The sequence below is a fragment of the Octopus bimaculoides genome, chromosome 19 (assembly GCF_046866305.1).
Source record: "Octopus bimaculoides isolate indiv1 chromosome 19, ASM4686630v1, whole genome shotgun sequence".
In the NCBI taxonomy this organism is placed as follows: domain Eukaryota; kingdom Metazoa; phylum Mollusca; class Cephalopoda; order Octopoda; family Octopodidae; genus Octopus; species Octopus bimaculoides.
In genome coordinates, this window is record NC_142946.1 from 22,247,705 (window position 1) to 22,263,332 (window position 15,628).

The 15,628-nt window shown below is 35.2% G+C and overlaps 1 protein-coding gene across 1 annotated transcript in view; it reads right to left on the bottom strand.

The window, feature by feature from the left end:
* Positions 1-15,628, bottom strand: part of LOC106871646 (palmitoyl-protein thioesterase 1) — a 33,944-nt gene that overhangs the window by 11,441 nt on the left and 6,875 nt on the right. Inside the window, exons 3-4 of the mRNA XM_014918217.3 lie at positions 4,263-4,390; positions 887-957 (exon numbers count right to left, since the gene is read on the bottom strand). Of these exons, the coding sequence (XP_014773703.1) occupies positions 887-957; positions 4,263-4,390 (199 nt within the window). The remainder of the gene's footprint in view (positions 1-886; positions 958-4,262; positions 4,391-15,628) is intronic.

The following is a 15,628-nucleotide window of genomic DNA, read 5'->3' on the forward strand; positions in this document are numbered from 1 at the left end:
TTTTTAATCTAATCAAACTGAACAATTACCTATATATATATATATATATATATATATATATATATATATATATATATATACTCTTTTACTTGTTTCAGTCATTTGACTGCGACCATGCTGGAGCACCGCCTTTAGTCGAGCAGATCGACCCCAGGATTTATTCTTTGTAAGCCTAGTACTTATTCTATCGGTCCTTTTGCCGAACCACTAAGTTACGGGGGATGTAAACACACCAGCATTTATAGGAATCAGTAAACAAATTATTTGCTGATGCCTGTCAAACAGATAATGATTCACAGGGTGCGCACAGAACAGTGAAAATCCAATCAATAATGTAATATATTCATTCTTAAAACATTCTGGCAGATCTGAATATTTGATTGCTGTTATTTTTCCTAAGCAGGGAACATCTCCTCCCTTTAGATGATGTATGTTCATAACATGTGATTCACCAAGAAGGGGTGAGAAATGAATAAAATTATTATATAAAATGAATAAAATTAAAACAAAAAAGTTCAAATATAATTTTTGTTAGAAAACATCAAGTCAAATTATTATATAAAATGAATAAGATTTATAACAAAAAAAATTTTAAATATAATTTTTGTTAGAAAACATCAAGTCAAATTTTAATAGAAAACAAGCAAAAAATCACATAGCATATGGTCTTTTTCTCTATGTATACACATACATTCTTTTCTCCGCCATGAAACTCAATATCCTTATCAATATTTACTGATAACCTGTAATTTAAGTCACTAAAGCTGCCACATTAGCATAGCTAAAACATAACCAATACTATAGTGACACAAAACAGTTACAAGGATGATCTTTTAATTACATAACATATAAAATATAACTGAAACTACATTCTTACAATACACACCTTGATGTTGGCCTCCAACAGATATCAAGTTCCACATTGGAGGAACTGAACAGCGCTGAGCAACAGCTCGGCTGAAATGAGAATGTTAAGATTAATTTACAGCTAAAACAAACAATTAAAAAAAAAGTTTATGTTCTTTTGGTTAGGTCAATTTTGCAGGAGTAAAAGCAACATAAAAACCACCGTAATGGATTGGTTGATTAGTGGGTAAAAATGAGTCAAATAAATTAAAATGAGAAAAGTAGAAAGACTATAACAGCATGAGTGCACGGTTGAATATGTGAACATGTCCTCTTTATATTAATCATTCATTCAACTGAAATTGTTTGAGTGTAATTTGATACCAATTCATTCCAAATTAAGTATTTCAAATGTGAAACTGTGACTATATAAGTTATGCTGGCTACAGTTTTGATATTGAGGTTTTAAGTATACAGTTGAGAACATTCAAGCATAGACATGACTGTGTGGTCAAAAAACTTGCTTCCAAACCATGTGGTTTTGGGTTTGGTTCCACTGTGTGGCGCCTTGGGTAAGTGTCTGCAACCGTAGCCCTAGGACAACTAATGCCTTATGAGTGGATCTGGTAGATGCAAATTGTGTGGAAGTCCATTATATGTATGACTAGAAAAGCACACAGGGAGCGCAGACCTCCGCCAAGCAGCTCATTTCCACCCATATACACGTATGCTGAAAATCGCCCAATTTCCCAAACCAACGCCAGCAAAAACATAACCTCCTTGGCGGGGGTAAAAAAAAAAAATAACACAGCCATATGATTTTAAGAACAAAAAACCTTTAAAAACAGGAATCATCTGAAGCAGTTCACAACCACCAGCATCATCAGCAGCATTGTCATTGCTTCCACTTCAACCACATACACCGCCATCAACGTTATCATGACGGTTACCTTGACAGTCACTTTCACCAACACAACCAGTATAAACAACTACAATACCACCATCACACAACTAATACTATCGTCAACACCACTATTACCACCATCACCTCAGAATCACACATCCCACCGCTCCTGTCGCCATTATAACCACCGATACTATTTTATCCTCCTCCCATATTTATCTTGACCATCGTCATCATCAACACTGTCTCTAAACAGCAACGCCACCATAGGTTACATGGAAACGATGTGTTTTCAAGGGAGATAATCAAAGAACGTAACATTGTAATACTTCATGTAAAGTAAATATAACAAATGAAAAATCCTTCAAGAATCCATAAAAATTCTCAGATCACTACCAAAATTTCATCATCTGTTCCTTGTGTCATTATCAACTTTTCCTGCAAGTTTCATCAAATATCATTCACAACTTTTTGAGTTATTTTGCACACAGACGGACAAACCAAACGCCAATGAAAACATCATCTGCTTCCTTGGCAGAGGCAAATATATATACTTCAAAAGGGTGATTCTAGGACAAATTATCCAATCCAAGAAAACTAGAGAATGATGCAATCACTTCTTTGATTTTGCTGAAACTTGGCATAGGGGTCGATTTTGTGCAAAAAAAAAATGATTCTTGAGTTTTTAGTTACATTTGTATAACAATTCGAAAGTTATGAGTAAGGTCATCTTATGATCAAGTATATAGTCCTAGAATCACTCAATGACTGCTGCTTTTCAAAATTAGCAAGCAACATTCTAGTTAATGTGCTCACCCCTCCAAGTCAAAATGCATTGAGGGCTTGAGGCTCCACCATTAGCCACAATGATATACTAAAAATTCATCATAGAGTCCTCTGCTTGAGCATGTGCATGGGGATCTCTCTTGGCACAGGGCTGAATTTGAACAAATCTGCCTAACCAGCCCTGTCTGCACTATACACTTTACCCAAAACAAGTATCTCATATTTTTTCTTGCAACCATCAAGTCATAGTTGAACGTCAACTGTAAGAGAAAAAAAAATGCTGTAGTTGAAAACACTTAAACATGATAAAGATCCCATAAGCATAAAGGGAAACAAATCATGGCTGTAACTAAGTCTCGGGTCAGTTTCCTCAGGTACAGGCATGGCTGCACCAGACTTGCTGTCTTGCCTGAAATTGCTGGCTTTGTGTCAAAATTTGAAACCGATATAAAATACTCTAAAATAAGCATAGAGCAAGAGAGATTCATTGCTAAGAAATGAATTATTTTCAAGACAAATGTTTTCAAAGGGATGTAATCATACTTGGGCACAATCTTCAAGAGTCTCAGTCAATTATATTGATCTCTGATTCTTTGTCTGGTACTTATTTTATTGATCTCTCAAGAAACAAAAGGCAAATCATCACTGGTGTAAAATGTATATTAGTTTGCTTGCAATTGGTATTTTAGTTTGCCTTTTCCCTATATTAATATAGACACAATGCACATGATAAGCTTTTGCAGTTTCAGTCTATCAAATTTCCCCCCCCCCAAAAGGTGATGGTAAAAAGTATGCACCCATGGTGCAGTGACACTGAGCTTGAAACTGTGATTGTGAAGCAGATTTCTCATCCATACAACTATGCTTGTATCTATGTCATAACAGAGTAAGATATGGTCCTGATCCATCAATGAGAGCAGTAATTTCAGTAAGAACTGACTCAGACTGTAATGACCCATTCAACCCAAGCTAGCAGGGATTTCCCAAAATTAACTTAGTATTTACTTAACAAAATCACACACACACATATATATATATATATATATATATATATATATATTCATTTGCACATTTTTATGCCTGTTTTTCCTTGCTTGCATGCATTAGATGGGTTATTTTGAAGTATTGTTTTACAGCTGGATATCTTTGATGCAAATTTTACCAGTTTTTTTAAGTAAGGAACCTCTTATTCTACGGGACTTTGAAGGTACAAAATGACTGGATTGTTTGTTAACAGGAAAAATTGACAACAATCCAATCTGCTGCACTGTACAAGCAATCACAGATGTAAATAGAAACAAACTCACACACACACGTGTGAGTGTGTGTGTTATACACACACACACACATTCTCATGCATACATGCATGCATATGTAAATGTGTGTGTGTGTATATATATATATTCATAGTTATATATAAGACAATCTTCTTTCAGTTTCTATTGACCAAATCTACTCACAAAACTTTGGTCAACCCTGGGCTATAGCAGAAAAGGTGCTCTAAGGTGCTCCATAGGGGGACTGAATCCCAAACCACATGATGCGAAAGCTAATTTCTCAATCTTGTGTGTGCATGCATGCATATGTGTGTGTGTGTGTGTATGTGTGTGTGCGCGTACGTATGTATGTGTGTGTGTGTGTGTGCATGTGTGTATAAACTGATAAGTGTTCAAATGAATTTAGACATGCATCAGAAAAATATGATAAAAAGGAAAAAATAGCTCACAAGAATTGACCTCCTTGAGAGAAACCAATAGCATTGTATCCATTAACCAGTTTTTTGTCAGCTGCTAACATTTCACATACTTTAGTAATTTGAAGGTTGGAATTCATAAGAAAGCCATTTTCAATATCCTGTAAATGAATAAATAAATAAAATTAACACAGTACTTTAATGAGAACAGAAAAATATTTTTTAAAATCTTCAAAATTTTCAGTTCCTGTTATTTAGATTTGTACTAGCTAAAGACGTCACAGACTGTGATCTTTTATGTAACCTTTTAAAAGAAATAGCTAGACAAAAGCAAGTGACTTGATGATATAAAGTAATATTTTTTTTAGCAGACCACCAGCAAGTTATGCATGAACAGTTGATTCATTAGATTCGGAGAGAAATGAGTTGAATGTGTGAATTTCACTTGTGTTAAAAAGTGGATTACAAGTGAACTGAAAAATTAGCAGAGTTTTAAAGATATCAACCAATGTGTGTGGGAGAGCTGAAGGTGTGTGATGTATAATACCTGCTTGGTGAAAATGTGCTGTGTTAACAATAGAGGGTACTTGTGACAAAAAGATAACAAGTACCCTCTACATCAAGGTAAAAATGGTTAGGTTAAATATTACAATGTTGGGCCTCAAAGACAAGATGACACTGGTAAGTGATAATATATTGTACTGCAGTATGAAGGTGTATGGCTCAGTGGTTAGAGCGTTGAACTCACAATTATGAGGTAGTGAGTCTGATTCCTGGATTGGGCTGTGTGTTCTTGAGCAAAAAACATTTTATTTTACGTTGCTCCAGTTCACTCAGCTGTAGAAATGAGTTCCGATGTTACTGGTGCCAAGCTGTTTCGGCCTTTGCCTTTCCCTTGGATAACATCAGTAGCATGGAGAATGGAGGCTGGTATGTGTGGATGACTGCTGGTCTTCCATAAACAACCTTGCCTGGACTTGTGCCTTGGAGGGTAACTTTCTAGGTGAAATCCCATGACTGAAATAGGGGTCTTTACCTTTACCGCACTGCAGATGTGTGGCAATTAGATTGGCATAGAAAAAAGAAAAATACATGTATTACAGTAACAGACATTCCATTTGGATACTGGAGTCTGTGAATATGTTATCTTTTACTTGTTTCAGTCATTAGACAGTGGCTGTGCTGGAGTACCACCTTCAAGGTAAAAATGGTTAGGTTAATTAATACACACACACACACATATATACATACATATATATACACAGGGTTGGCCAAAAGTCAAATCAAAATTCCACAAATACTCTCTGTAATTCTGTATTGTCTCGAATAGAAAAATGTGTCACTCAAGAAGGACTTCAGTTTGAACTATTTTCATATTTCATATTTAGATGCTTTTATTAAATTCATTCTGTTGTTAGACATAAATAAATCTTGGAATTAAATGGTTTTGATTTACTGTCAGGTGACTTTTGGCTAACCTTGTATGCATATGACAGGCTTTCAGTTTCTGTTTACCAAATTCACACACATGGTTTTGGTTGGCCCAGGGTTATATAGTAGAAAACACTTGCCCAAGGTGTCACACAGTAGGATTGAACCTGGAATCATGTGGTTGGGAAGCCAACTTCTTTACCACAAAGTCATGCCTGTACTTACTATATCAATGAAAGGGAAAAGATGCAAAATTCTAACTTTGATGTTCATCACTTTATTTGCAGTAGAGTCAATCACCAGGAAACTATCAGAGGAATTTTTGGACTTGAAAAAAAAAAGTAATTAAATGAAATATATTTTGCCTTTTATCTGTTATTTATTGCAGTCATTAGACTGCATCTTGAAGGGTTTAGTCGAACAAATTGAATCCAATACTTATTTTCCGAGTCTGGTACTTATTCTAGCAGTCTCTTTTTGCTGAGCGACAAAGTAATGAGAATGTAAACAAACTAACACCGGTTGTCAAGTGGTAGTGGGGGACAAACATGAACATGTGCACATTCTCTCTTTCACACACACACAATGAGCTTCAACACAGTTTCCATCTATCAATTTCACTCAAAAGGCATTGGTCAACCTGGAGCTGTGCAGTGGGAATGAACTTAAAATCATGTGGTTGTAAAGTGTACTTCTTAACCACACATCCATCAATGAATTCCATTAGAATTAATATTAAGTTATAGTTTTCACAAAATCCACTAAGAAAATAAGCCTCTGAAAAAGGAACTCTGTTCAATTAAATAAATAAATTACACTAAAGTGTATCATGTTGAATAACTTAATTACTCCACAAACTGAACTAAGAAACTGATACACTAGACAAAATATTTAATCTATACTGAGAAATCAGGAATTATTCTGATGGAACATTGTAAATATAGATTACAACACTCAGTTAATCTAGGTTATGAAACTATAGTGCAATGATGAAACATTGAACAAGAGTGGTATATTATATTAGCAAGATGATGGAATGAATCAGCAATAAAATCTGATAAACATATATGAAAGTCAGTTAAAACATCAAATATTTGTATTTTATTAATAACTATTCATAATGCTGTTTCCATAGATTTGGTGTGAAAATCTAGCAGAGAGTAAAGAAATTAATTTCTGATTAAAATTTGACAGTCTTTTGATAAATTGTGTACAAGAGCTTTACGGTTTCAGTTCACCTAGATGCTGAGAATAGGTGCCAGATCAGTTAGTAATATAAACTGTGACAGTGGCATCCTTTCCAGGAGTTTTATCTCTAAAGCACTTCACATCATAGCATTAAAGCTAAGCAATAACACTTAAAAGCTTGTAGATGCTGAAGAGAGTTTTATTTTTATGTACATACATTACATAAATAAACAAATTAATTTACTGACATTACTGGGAAGGAACACATCAGATTTACATGCTTTTTATTATTCTCAAGGATGTTAGCAATGGAACTAGTCACAGAGATAAATAAGTTAACTCATTCGTTATAGCTTTATCCAATGTCTGATATTAAAAGAGAAAATAATTGCTTAAGGCTGGAAGATTACTATTGCTGACTAAAATCACCATTATTCTCTATTATTGTTCCAAATAAAAGACACTACAATCTAAATATTAAAAGGATTTACAATGAATGGGCACTGGATAACCAAGCAATATAAAACAGAAAAACATCCATCTGATAGACAAGTACCTAGAGTTTGGACTTTATTCAAAGCAATAAATCAATTAAGACTTAACCCTTTGAAACTGCGAGTATATTTTAGCGGGCATGACTTCATTAGACTATATGCCTAGAAAATGGAAAAGCAGGCAGCCACATGGTTTTGTGTTTATGGCTGGAAATAACAATATTTTTGTTCACTAATGAGGTGTAAACACAAACCCACGTGATCGCCAACCTGCGCATCTTCTTTGGGCAAATGAAATCAGGCCTGCTAAAGCTTAGTTGCAAGTTCAAAGGGTTAAACAAAGACAAGTTGATGTCACTGTGATAAAAATAGCCACTAAGAACAAGATAAATGCAGCAAGGTTGAGATTAGTAGAGAAAAACCAGACCAAAGCTGATTAATGTGTAATTGAGAAATAAAATTAGACAAACTTGCTTAAATAGTTAATAGTAAGTAGGCAATTTGGGAAATAAGTAAGTAGTCTCAACAAACCTATCATTATAGACACACAACTAAAATAAAATTAATTTGTTCTCTTAATTCTATGGTCATTGTGCAACTCTCCTTCCCAACCAAATAAGTAAAAATAGGATAAAACCAAATAGAAGTTGGTACTTCAGTTTTATATTTTCTTCAAATTTTGACTTCTTAGTCATGTATATCTGTAACTCGTTCAGATAATAACAGATACTAGAGAAGTATCTTAGCTGTGTTTAGCCATCTAACTCCCATTTAATAGTATAAAAAGGATATTGTCAGCTAGAATAAAAAATAAATAAAATGAATAAAAAAAAAAGATTAAAAAATAACAATAACAAACAAACATGGTACCTTGGGCAAGTGTCTTCTGCTATAGCCTCAGGCTGACTAAAGCCTCAGGTTGACTAAAGCCTTGTGAGTAGATTTGGTAGACGGAAACTGAAAGAAGCTTGTCATATCATCATTATTTAATGTCTATTTTCCATGCTGGCATGGATTGGATGGTTTGACAGGAGCTGGCCAGTTGAAGAGCTGCCCAGGCTCATGTTTGTTTTGGCATGGTTTCTACAGCTGGATGCACTTCCTAATGCCAACCACTTTACAGAGTGTACTGGGTGCTTTTGCATAGTACTGGCATAGGTGCATTTATGTGGCACCAGTATGGGTGTTTTTTTACATGGCACCAGCAACCATGAGCCTGTCTAATTAATTGAGCTATGACCCTTTCTGCAACTTTCATCACCTGATCCAGCAATTTGATGCCTCTGTAATTATTTCTATCTAGGGCGTCACCTTTGCTTTTGTAGCAGTGACTATAATGCTGCTACACCAGTCATTAGGTATGACTCTCTGATTAACTATACAGGTGATCAGGTCATATCCCACCCCACCAGATATTTTAAGCATCTCAGCAGTGATTTCCAATGAGCTGGAATCTTCCCCTGTTTTCATATCCTTAATTGCTTTATCTACTAAGCTACTGTTGATTCGAATAGCTGGACCCTTTGTTGGGTCCACATTAGGCAGGCTCTTCTTCTTCCATGCATTCTCTACATTTAGCAACCTTTCACAGTGGCACTTCCAAGCCTCCTTCTTTGCAGAATCACTAACTGCAAGTCAGCCATCATCCATGTGAACACATTTCTCTTCTACTACATCATGATTTCCTCGGACACATTGTCTTGCAATCCAAAACACTTCAAGCCTCTGGTCCTGTTTGTGTCTTTGTGTCTGTATTTGTCCCTCCTCCACTGCTTGACAACCAGTGTTAGTGTTTTTATGCCCCAGTAACTTAGCAGTCTGGTAAAAGAGAACAATAGAATAAGTACCAGACTTAAAAAATAAAAAAAGTACTGGGGTTGATTCATTCGACTAAAAAATTTGTCAAGGAAGTGCCCCAGCATGACCACAGTCTAATGACTGAAACAAGTAAAAGATAAACAAAAAACCTTTTTGTTTGATTCATTTTCATTTCTTTATGTTCAGTTCATGCCTGGAACTGTTTTTGTTTCTTGTTGTTTAGCTAATGGACAGCTCTGGCCTTTGATCAAAGCATTCTGAACCTGGTAGTGTATATTTTTGCAATGTATAAGAATTATATTATCCAATGCATTCTCCCTTATTCAAGACGTTAAGGTGTTATTTGAGAGAAATATGGTTTCTAATCAGATAACTTGAAAGTCAGTCAAATTTTCATCGGGAATCATACTTTTCTCAGATATTTGTCATATTCTTTACTTCTTTCTTTTATCTTTTACTTGAAGTGTTTTTGTTGAACAAATTGACTCTAGTTTTTTTTTTTTTTGAAGTCTGGTACATATTTTGTAGGTCACTTTTGCTGAACCACTAAGTTACAGGATATAAAAAAAAATGCATTGGTTGTCAAGCAATGGGACACACACACACACACATGCAATGAGCTTTCATAAAGTTTCTGTCTACAAAATTCACTCAGAAGCATTAGTTGGCCTGGGGCTACAGTAGAAGATATTTACACAAAGTGCAATACAGAGTGATTCTATAAATAGTATTTTTGAATAAAATTTCCAAGAATTATCATTGATTTCACTGGAGGAGTATTTTTAATGATTCAAGACAAATAAATGTAGGGTAAAACTAATTTGTTTTCATAGTGTCTGTTAGTATGTATTAGTCTTATTATTGAAAAATTCATTTTCTTAGTATTTTTCCACAAGATTCTTGATGTAAAACCATGTGTTGAAATAAATACCATTGTATTAGCAGGAGTTCATACACTCAATAAAAACACATATATTGGTTTGTAGTTCCTTCTTTATTGCTAATTAATTAGTTAATTAACAATGTATTGGGTCATCCCATGAATAATGCATTTTTTACATACTTCTTTTATTTTTCAAAATTAAGATAAATAAAGTTCTTTTTTAATCTAAAATATACTCTCTTTCATTTTCTACAATGCTCTTCCATCTATCTGGTAGAGTTGGAAGGCATCTCTTCCAAAATTCACTTTTCCATGACAAAAAAATACTTCTCCAGTACTGTTCTGACCTCCTCTACAGAATTCATACTTTTCCATCCAAATGATTTTGAAGACCGCAGAGTAGATGATAATTAGATGGGCCAATGTCCAGCAAAAGTGGTGGGTGGGGCATTGTTTCCTCTTCAAACTTTGGAATGTCACCCTCGCTGTATGTGGCTGAGCATTATCCTGACGGAAGAACACCTTTTGTCTTGAAACGCTTACTGTCCGATCCCCATATACTGCATTAATATTCCTCGCACTTTCTGTTGCATTGTTGCCTTTATTGAACTCATAAAGCAAAATATGCTGAATATATTCCTTTGTCACTTCCATTATAGCTTTGAAAAAAATAACTGTTAAAATCGAACTGCACTCTTCGAAACTTGCACTAAGAATAAGTACAAGGTAAAATCACTACCTGCTTTAATAGCAAGTTGTTGCAGGTAATTTACCCCACCCCCTCCAATTTATAGTTCATGCAATTGAAAAAAAAAACTAATTATTTATGGGATGACCCAATATTTTGCTTGGCAGAATGACTCTCCCAAAATATGATATTGAATTCAATGATAATAAAGAAATGTAGAGTCATTATTCTAATGATTTCTTATACTCTATCCATTCATCTTCATTTTCTATACAAAACAAATAAACAGAGTAGCCTTGATGCAGTCTCTCAATCTGCTAGAAATAGCAGCCAATCTCCCCCAAATCATAACTCAGTCTTAAAAAGAAAAGAGACAGTAGACATACTAGTTCTATACAGATGCAATGGTCATAGTTGGATCATAGGTGTTGCTGACCAGGGCCTGGATTAGGGCTTGAATCACGGGTGTTACTGACCAAGGGTTAAAAAATAACAGACATAAAAACATATGGGAATTACAAGTCAGTTTAAAATGTGATTTATTGTTTTTCTTTTTTGTTATTCTTATTTTTAATATCATTAAAAATTTAATAAGAAATATATTACTGCAAGTCATGCAAATATTTTGTAGTCTCAGTAGACAAAATGGTGAATGCATTACCCCAAAGAATGGCAGGAGATGCATTCTAATTTGCATTCTCATTATACATAATGACTTCATTATATTATAATTTGTTTGAAGAGTTAGAGATGAAATCTACCAGAAGAAAGTCATAAAAAAGCACCCTAAAGAAGATCACATAAAATAGACCCATTGATGATTGATTTTCTGAAAATATGTCAGATATTGAGTTAACAAGATGCAATTTTCTTTAATTTAAGCAGAAATACAAAAAACAAAAACAAAAAATTAGTAATAGTGTAAACCTGATTTTAAATAATCAAACCATGACAAAGTATAACAAAAAAACAAAACGAAACCGTATATGATCCAAAAGGTAATAATCTCTACTTATATAAATAATACACATTTTCTTAAGCCTTTTCTTGGCTAAGTATAACTCAACATCCTACTGATTGAAATTGGATCAAAAGAGCTGAATATAAACTGCAATTACAGTTGGAGACAGATCAAGATTTGCTAGAGGGATTGTGGGTGAGAAAGGGAAATAGAGAGAGGGATGAAGAAAAAGAGAGGTAGACATGGACAAGAAGAGTGAGAGAAAGTGATAGATTGAACAATTTTGCACCCCTCCAAACCATAGGTGTGGAGGCGTGCAAAATTTCTGTTTGCTTACCATGTTCGTTAAGGTGGGGTGCCAAAATTCTCCTGTCCCTACTTCTAATTGAAAACCTTGTTGTGTGTGAGAGAGAGAGAGAGAGAGAGAGAGAGAGAGAGAGGAGAGAGAGAGAGAGAGAGAGAGAGAGAGAGAGAGAGAGAGAGAGAGAGAGAGAGAGAGGAGAGATGAGAGAGAGAGAGAGAGGCAAGATAGTAAGAAAAAAAGCAAAAAAATCAGCTGATATATTTTACTAGTAACTTAGTACAATATATGAATACTGAACTGGCATAAATAACTTATATAGAAAGAAATTCTGTCACATAAACAAGGGAAGGACTTCTTGTCACTTGTGCTACATTTCTAGCTAAAACACCATTTTAAATTCTTCCTTTAAAAACCTAATTTGTTGTTTATATTACAAATTCTAGAATGTATAGTGTAAGACAGGTACTAAAAACAATAAAAAACAAATTTATAGGAATTTATTAAGTGCAAGGAATAATATTTACAACAATCGTATGTTGTATATCAAAAACAGAAATTATCTGACAACTACATATAAAGGAAAAAATTATTTGACAATTACATACAAAGAAAAAATTACTGGTAAAAGCTAAATGAAAAAATATGTTCAACAATATTTTTTATTAGAACTTCCAAGGCAAGCTTGCAGAATTGATAGCATGCAGGGAAAAATGTTTAGCAGCATTTTGTCTGTCTTTACATTCCGAGTTCAAATTCTGTTGAGGTTGACTTTGCCTTTCATTCTTTTGGGGTCGATAAAATAAGTACCAGTTAGCACTGGGGTTGATGAAATCGACTTTCCCTTGAACTTGCAGGCCTTGTGCCAAAATTTGAAACCATTATATTGGAATTTTCTCCTACATAATTGTATAGAGGAGTCACTTTTTCTATGCAATGGCACAGAGAGTGGGTGCTTTTGGGTAATGGCTTGAGATTGTTGTTTCTGTGTAACAGAACAGAGTTGCTGCTTCTGTGTAACAGCACAAAGAGTTGCTGTTTCTTTGTAATAGCACAGAGCACAGATTTTGTATAATGGCACAGAGACTCACTGATTTTGTATAATGGCACAGAGGGTCACTGATTTTGTATAATGGCACAGAGAGTCACTGATTTTGTATAATGGCACAGAGAGTTGTTACTTCTGTTATAGCCTACCTAACATCAGTGCCAATTCTTCTCAAATTCCTCCCCTACTATATTCAATTTGTTTTTTTGTCACTAGGTCTTGAACTACAGATATTCAAACTAAACATAAATTGCATCATTCTCAACAGGTAGGAGGGATTACAAAGGTCATAGATACTGCCCCTCTTTCTCCAAATAATCAATAAAAGAAAAATATCACAGATTCTGCATAATTGTGCAGCTGTAATATGTGCCATTACAGCTTCTGCATGCTTTTGTCACCAGGTGGATAAATTACTAAACTACAAGAAATTGCACAACGGTATTGCTGACATAAGCAACAGGTGAGTCAGATTAGCAGTAGTAGCAGCAACAGCAGCAAAGATGATGACCAGAGATATCGAATTTTCATAAAAAGAAACAATTATAACATGAAAAAAAAAAAAAGAATAGAAAAACAAAAAAAACTGACCATATTGAATAGTTTGACGCATCTGAGGAGAATAAAATCCATAATTCTGTACTTTGATTACTACTGAAAGCTATACATCTAAAACAATAACTTTTCTCACAAATGCTTTTAACTGTATCTTTTAAACTCTTGTAATGAATACACATTTTGCACAAAGCCATAGTTATGTGCAAAAACTGGCTTTACATTTTGTCCACAAGAAATATGAGCTGCACAAGTTGGTCAGGCTTTCCAATATGAAACATGTTTAAATGCTGCATTACTGATAAGACAACTTGTGTAATATAACAGTACTGTTTCACACATTATGTTCAACTGTTTATGAGCATATGCATATACACATGCTCTAACTAAAAAAACTGATTGATTTAATCTGGGATGCTACTTAAAAGAATGAATATCTTTAATTGTTTATCTTTTACTTGTATCAGTCATTTGACTGCAGCCATGCTGGGGCACCACCTTGAAAGATTTTAGTCAAACAGATAGACCCCAGATCTTATTTTTAAGTCTGGTATTTATTTTATTGGCATCTTTTGCTAAACTGGTAAATTACAAGGATGTGAACAAACCAACAGTTACCAAGTAGTCATGTGTGTGTGTGTGTGGGGGGGCACACATACACACACACATACAGATAGACAGACAGACAGAGAGGCAGTTTAGGCTAAATATGAAACTTTTTTGACTTATTTTTTCAGGAACTGCTTGATGTACTGCTAAGCAGTTAATGGTATTGGAGAGCATAAAGATTAAAGCTGTAGTTGAGAAAAAGTTAGCTGACATGGAGGACTGGAAGCCACCTGAATATTGGAAAAGAGCTGTCTGTATCATGAAGATTTGTGCTAAGTGTCAAAATGCCAACATCAAATCTGCTACATAATGCTCTGTGAACATTGTAAAGGCTGTAAAACATGACATGGATAGCTGCAATGGAGACTACAAAGTTTTGACTGACAGGAAGGAACAAAGCAGGCATTCTGACTATGTCTGCATGCAAGAATCTATCCCTAGGCTCAATTCAGACGGCCATGTGAAGCTGTTGGAGAGGACTGCTGCTGGAATGCCATATGTGTGGCAGCAATATTTGGTCCCTTGGCATAGCTCTGGGGAAAGTCAGAAGCAATTGTCAGAAAATTTCTACAGCTTTACCAGTACTGATTTCTGGCCTCCTAATTTCCTGATAGTAATTCCATGGATTTCTATGTGAGAGGTGTGGTTGAGAAAGACACCAACCACTCTGCCTGCAACATCAAGGCTGAGCTGATGACCAAGATCAAGAAGACGTTCAAAGATCTTCCCCTGGATACAGTGAGGAACACATGTGTCATGTTCCAGAGCCATCTTGAAGCTCTGGTGGAAGCTGAGAGTGATTAATTTGAGTAAACTGTTATCTTCCAGCCATAATCTAGGTGATATTTTTTGATTAAAAAAAACCCAAAAAACTTTTGTTATTTGGATGGGGTATTGTGTTTTCTTTTCCCAAATGGAAATTGTAGTTGTGATACCCATGCCGGTGACACGTAAAAAGCACCATCTGAACTGGCTTCCGTGCTGGTGGCATGTAAAAAGCATCAACCGATCGTGGCCATTGCCAGCCTCCTCTGGCTCCTGTACCAGTGGTACGTAAAACGCACCCACTACACTCATGGAGTGGTTGGCGTTAGGAAGGGCATCCAGCTGTAGAAACACTACCTGATCAGACTGAAGCCTGGTGCAGCCTCCTGGCTTCCCAGACCCCGGTCGAACCATCCAACCCATGCTAGCATGGAAAACAGACATTAAACGATGATGATGATGATGATGTCAAATTTAGCCTGAACATCCTGTACATATATGATGGGCTTCCAGTTTCCATCCACCAAATCCATTCATAAGACATTAGTCAACCTGGGGTTGTAGTAGAAGACACTTGCCCAAGGTGCTATGCAGTGGGACTGAACCCAAAACCATGTGGTTCAATAGTGAGCTTTTTAACAACACAGTCATACTTGGA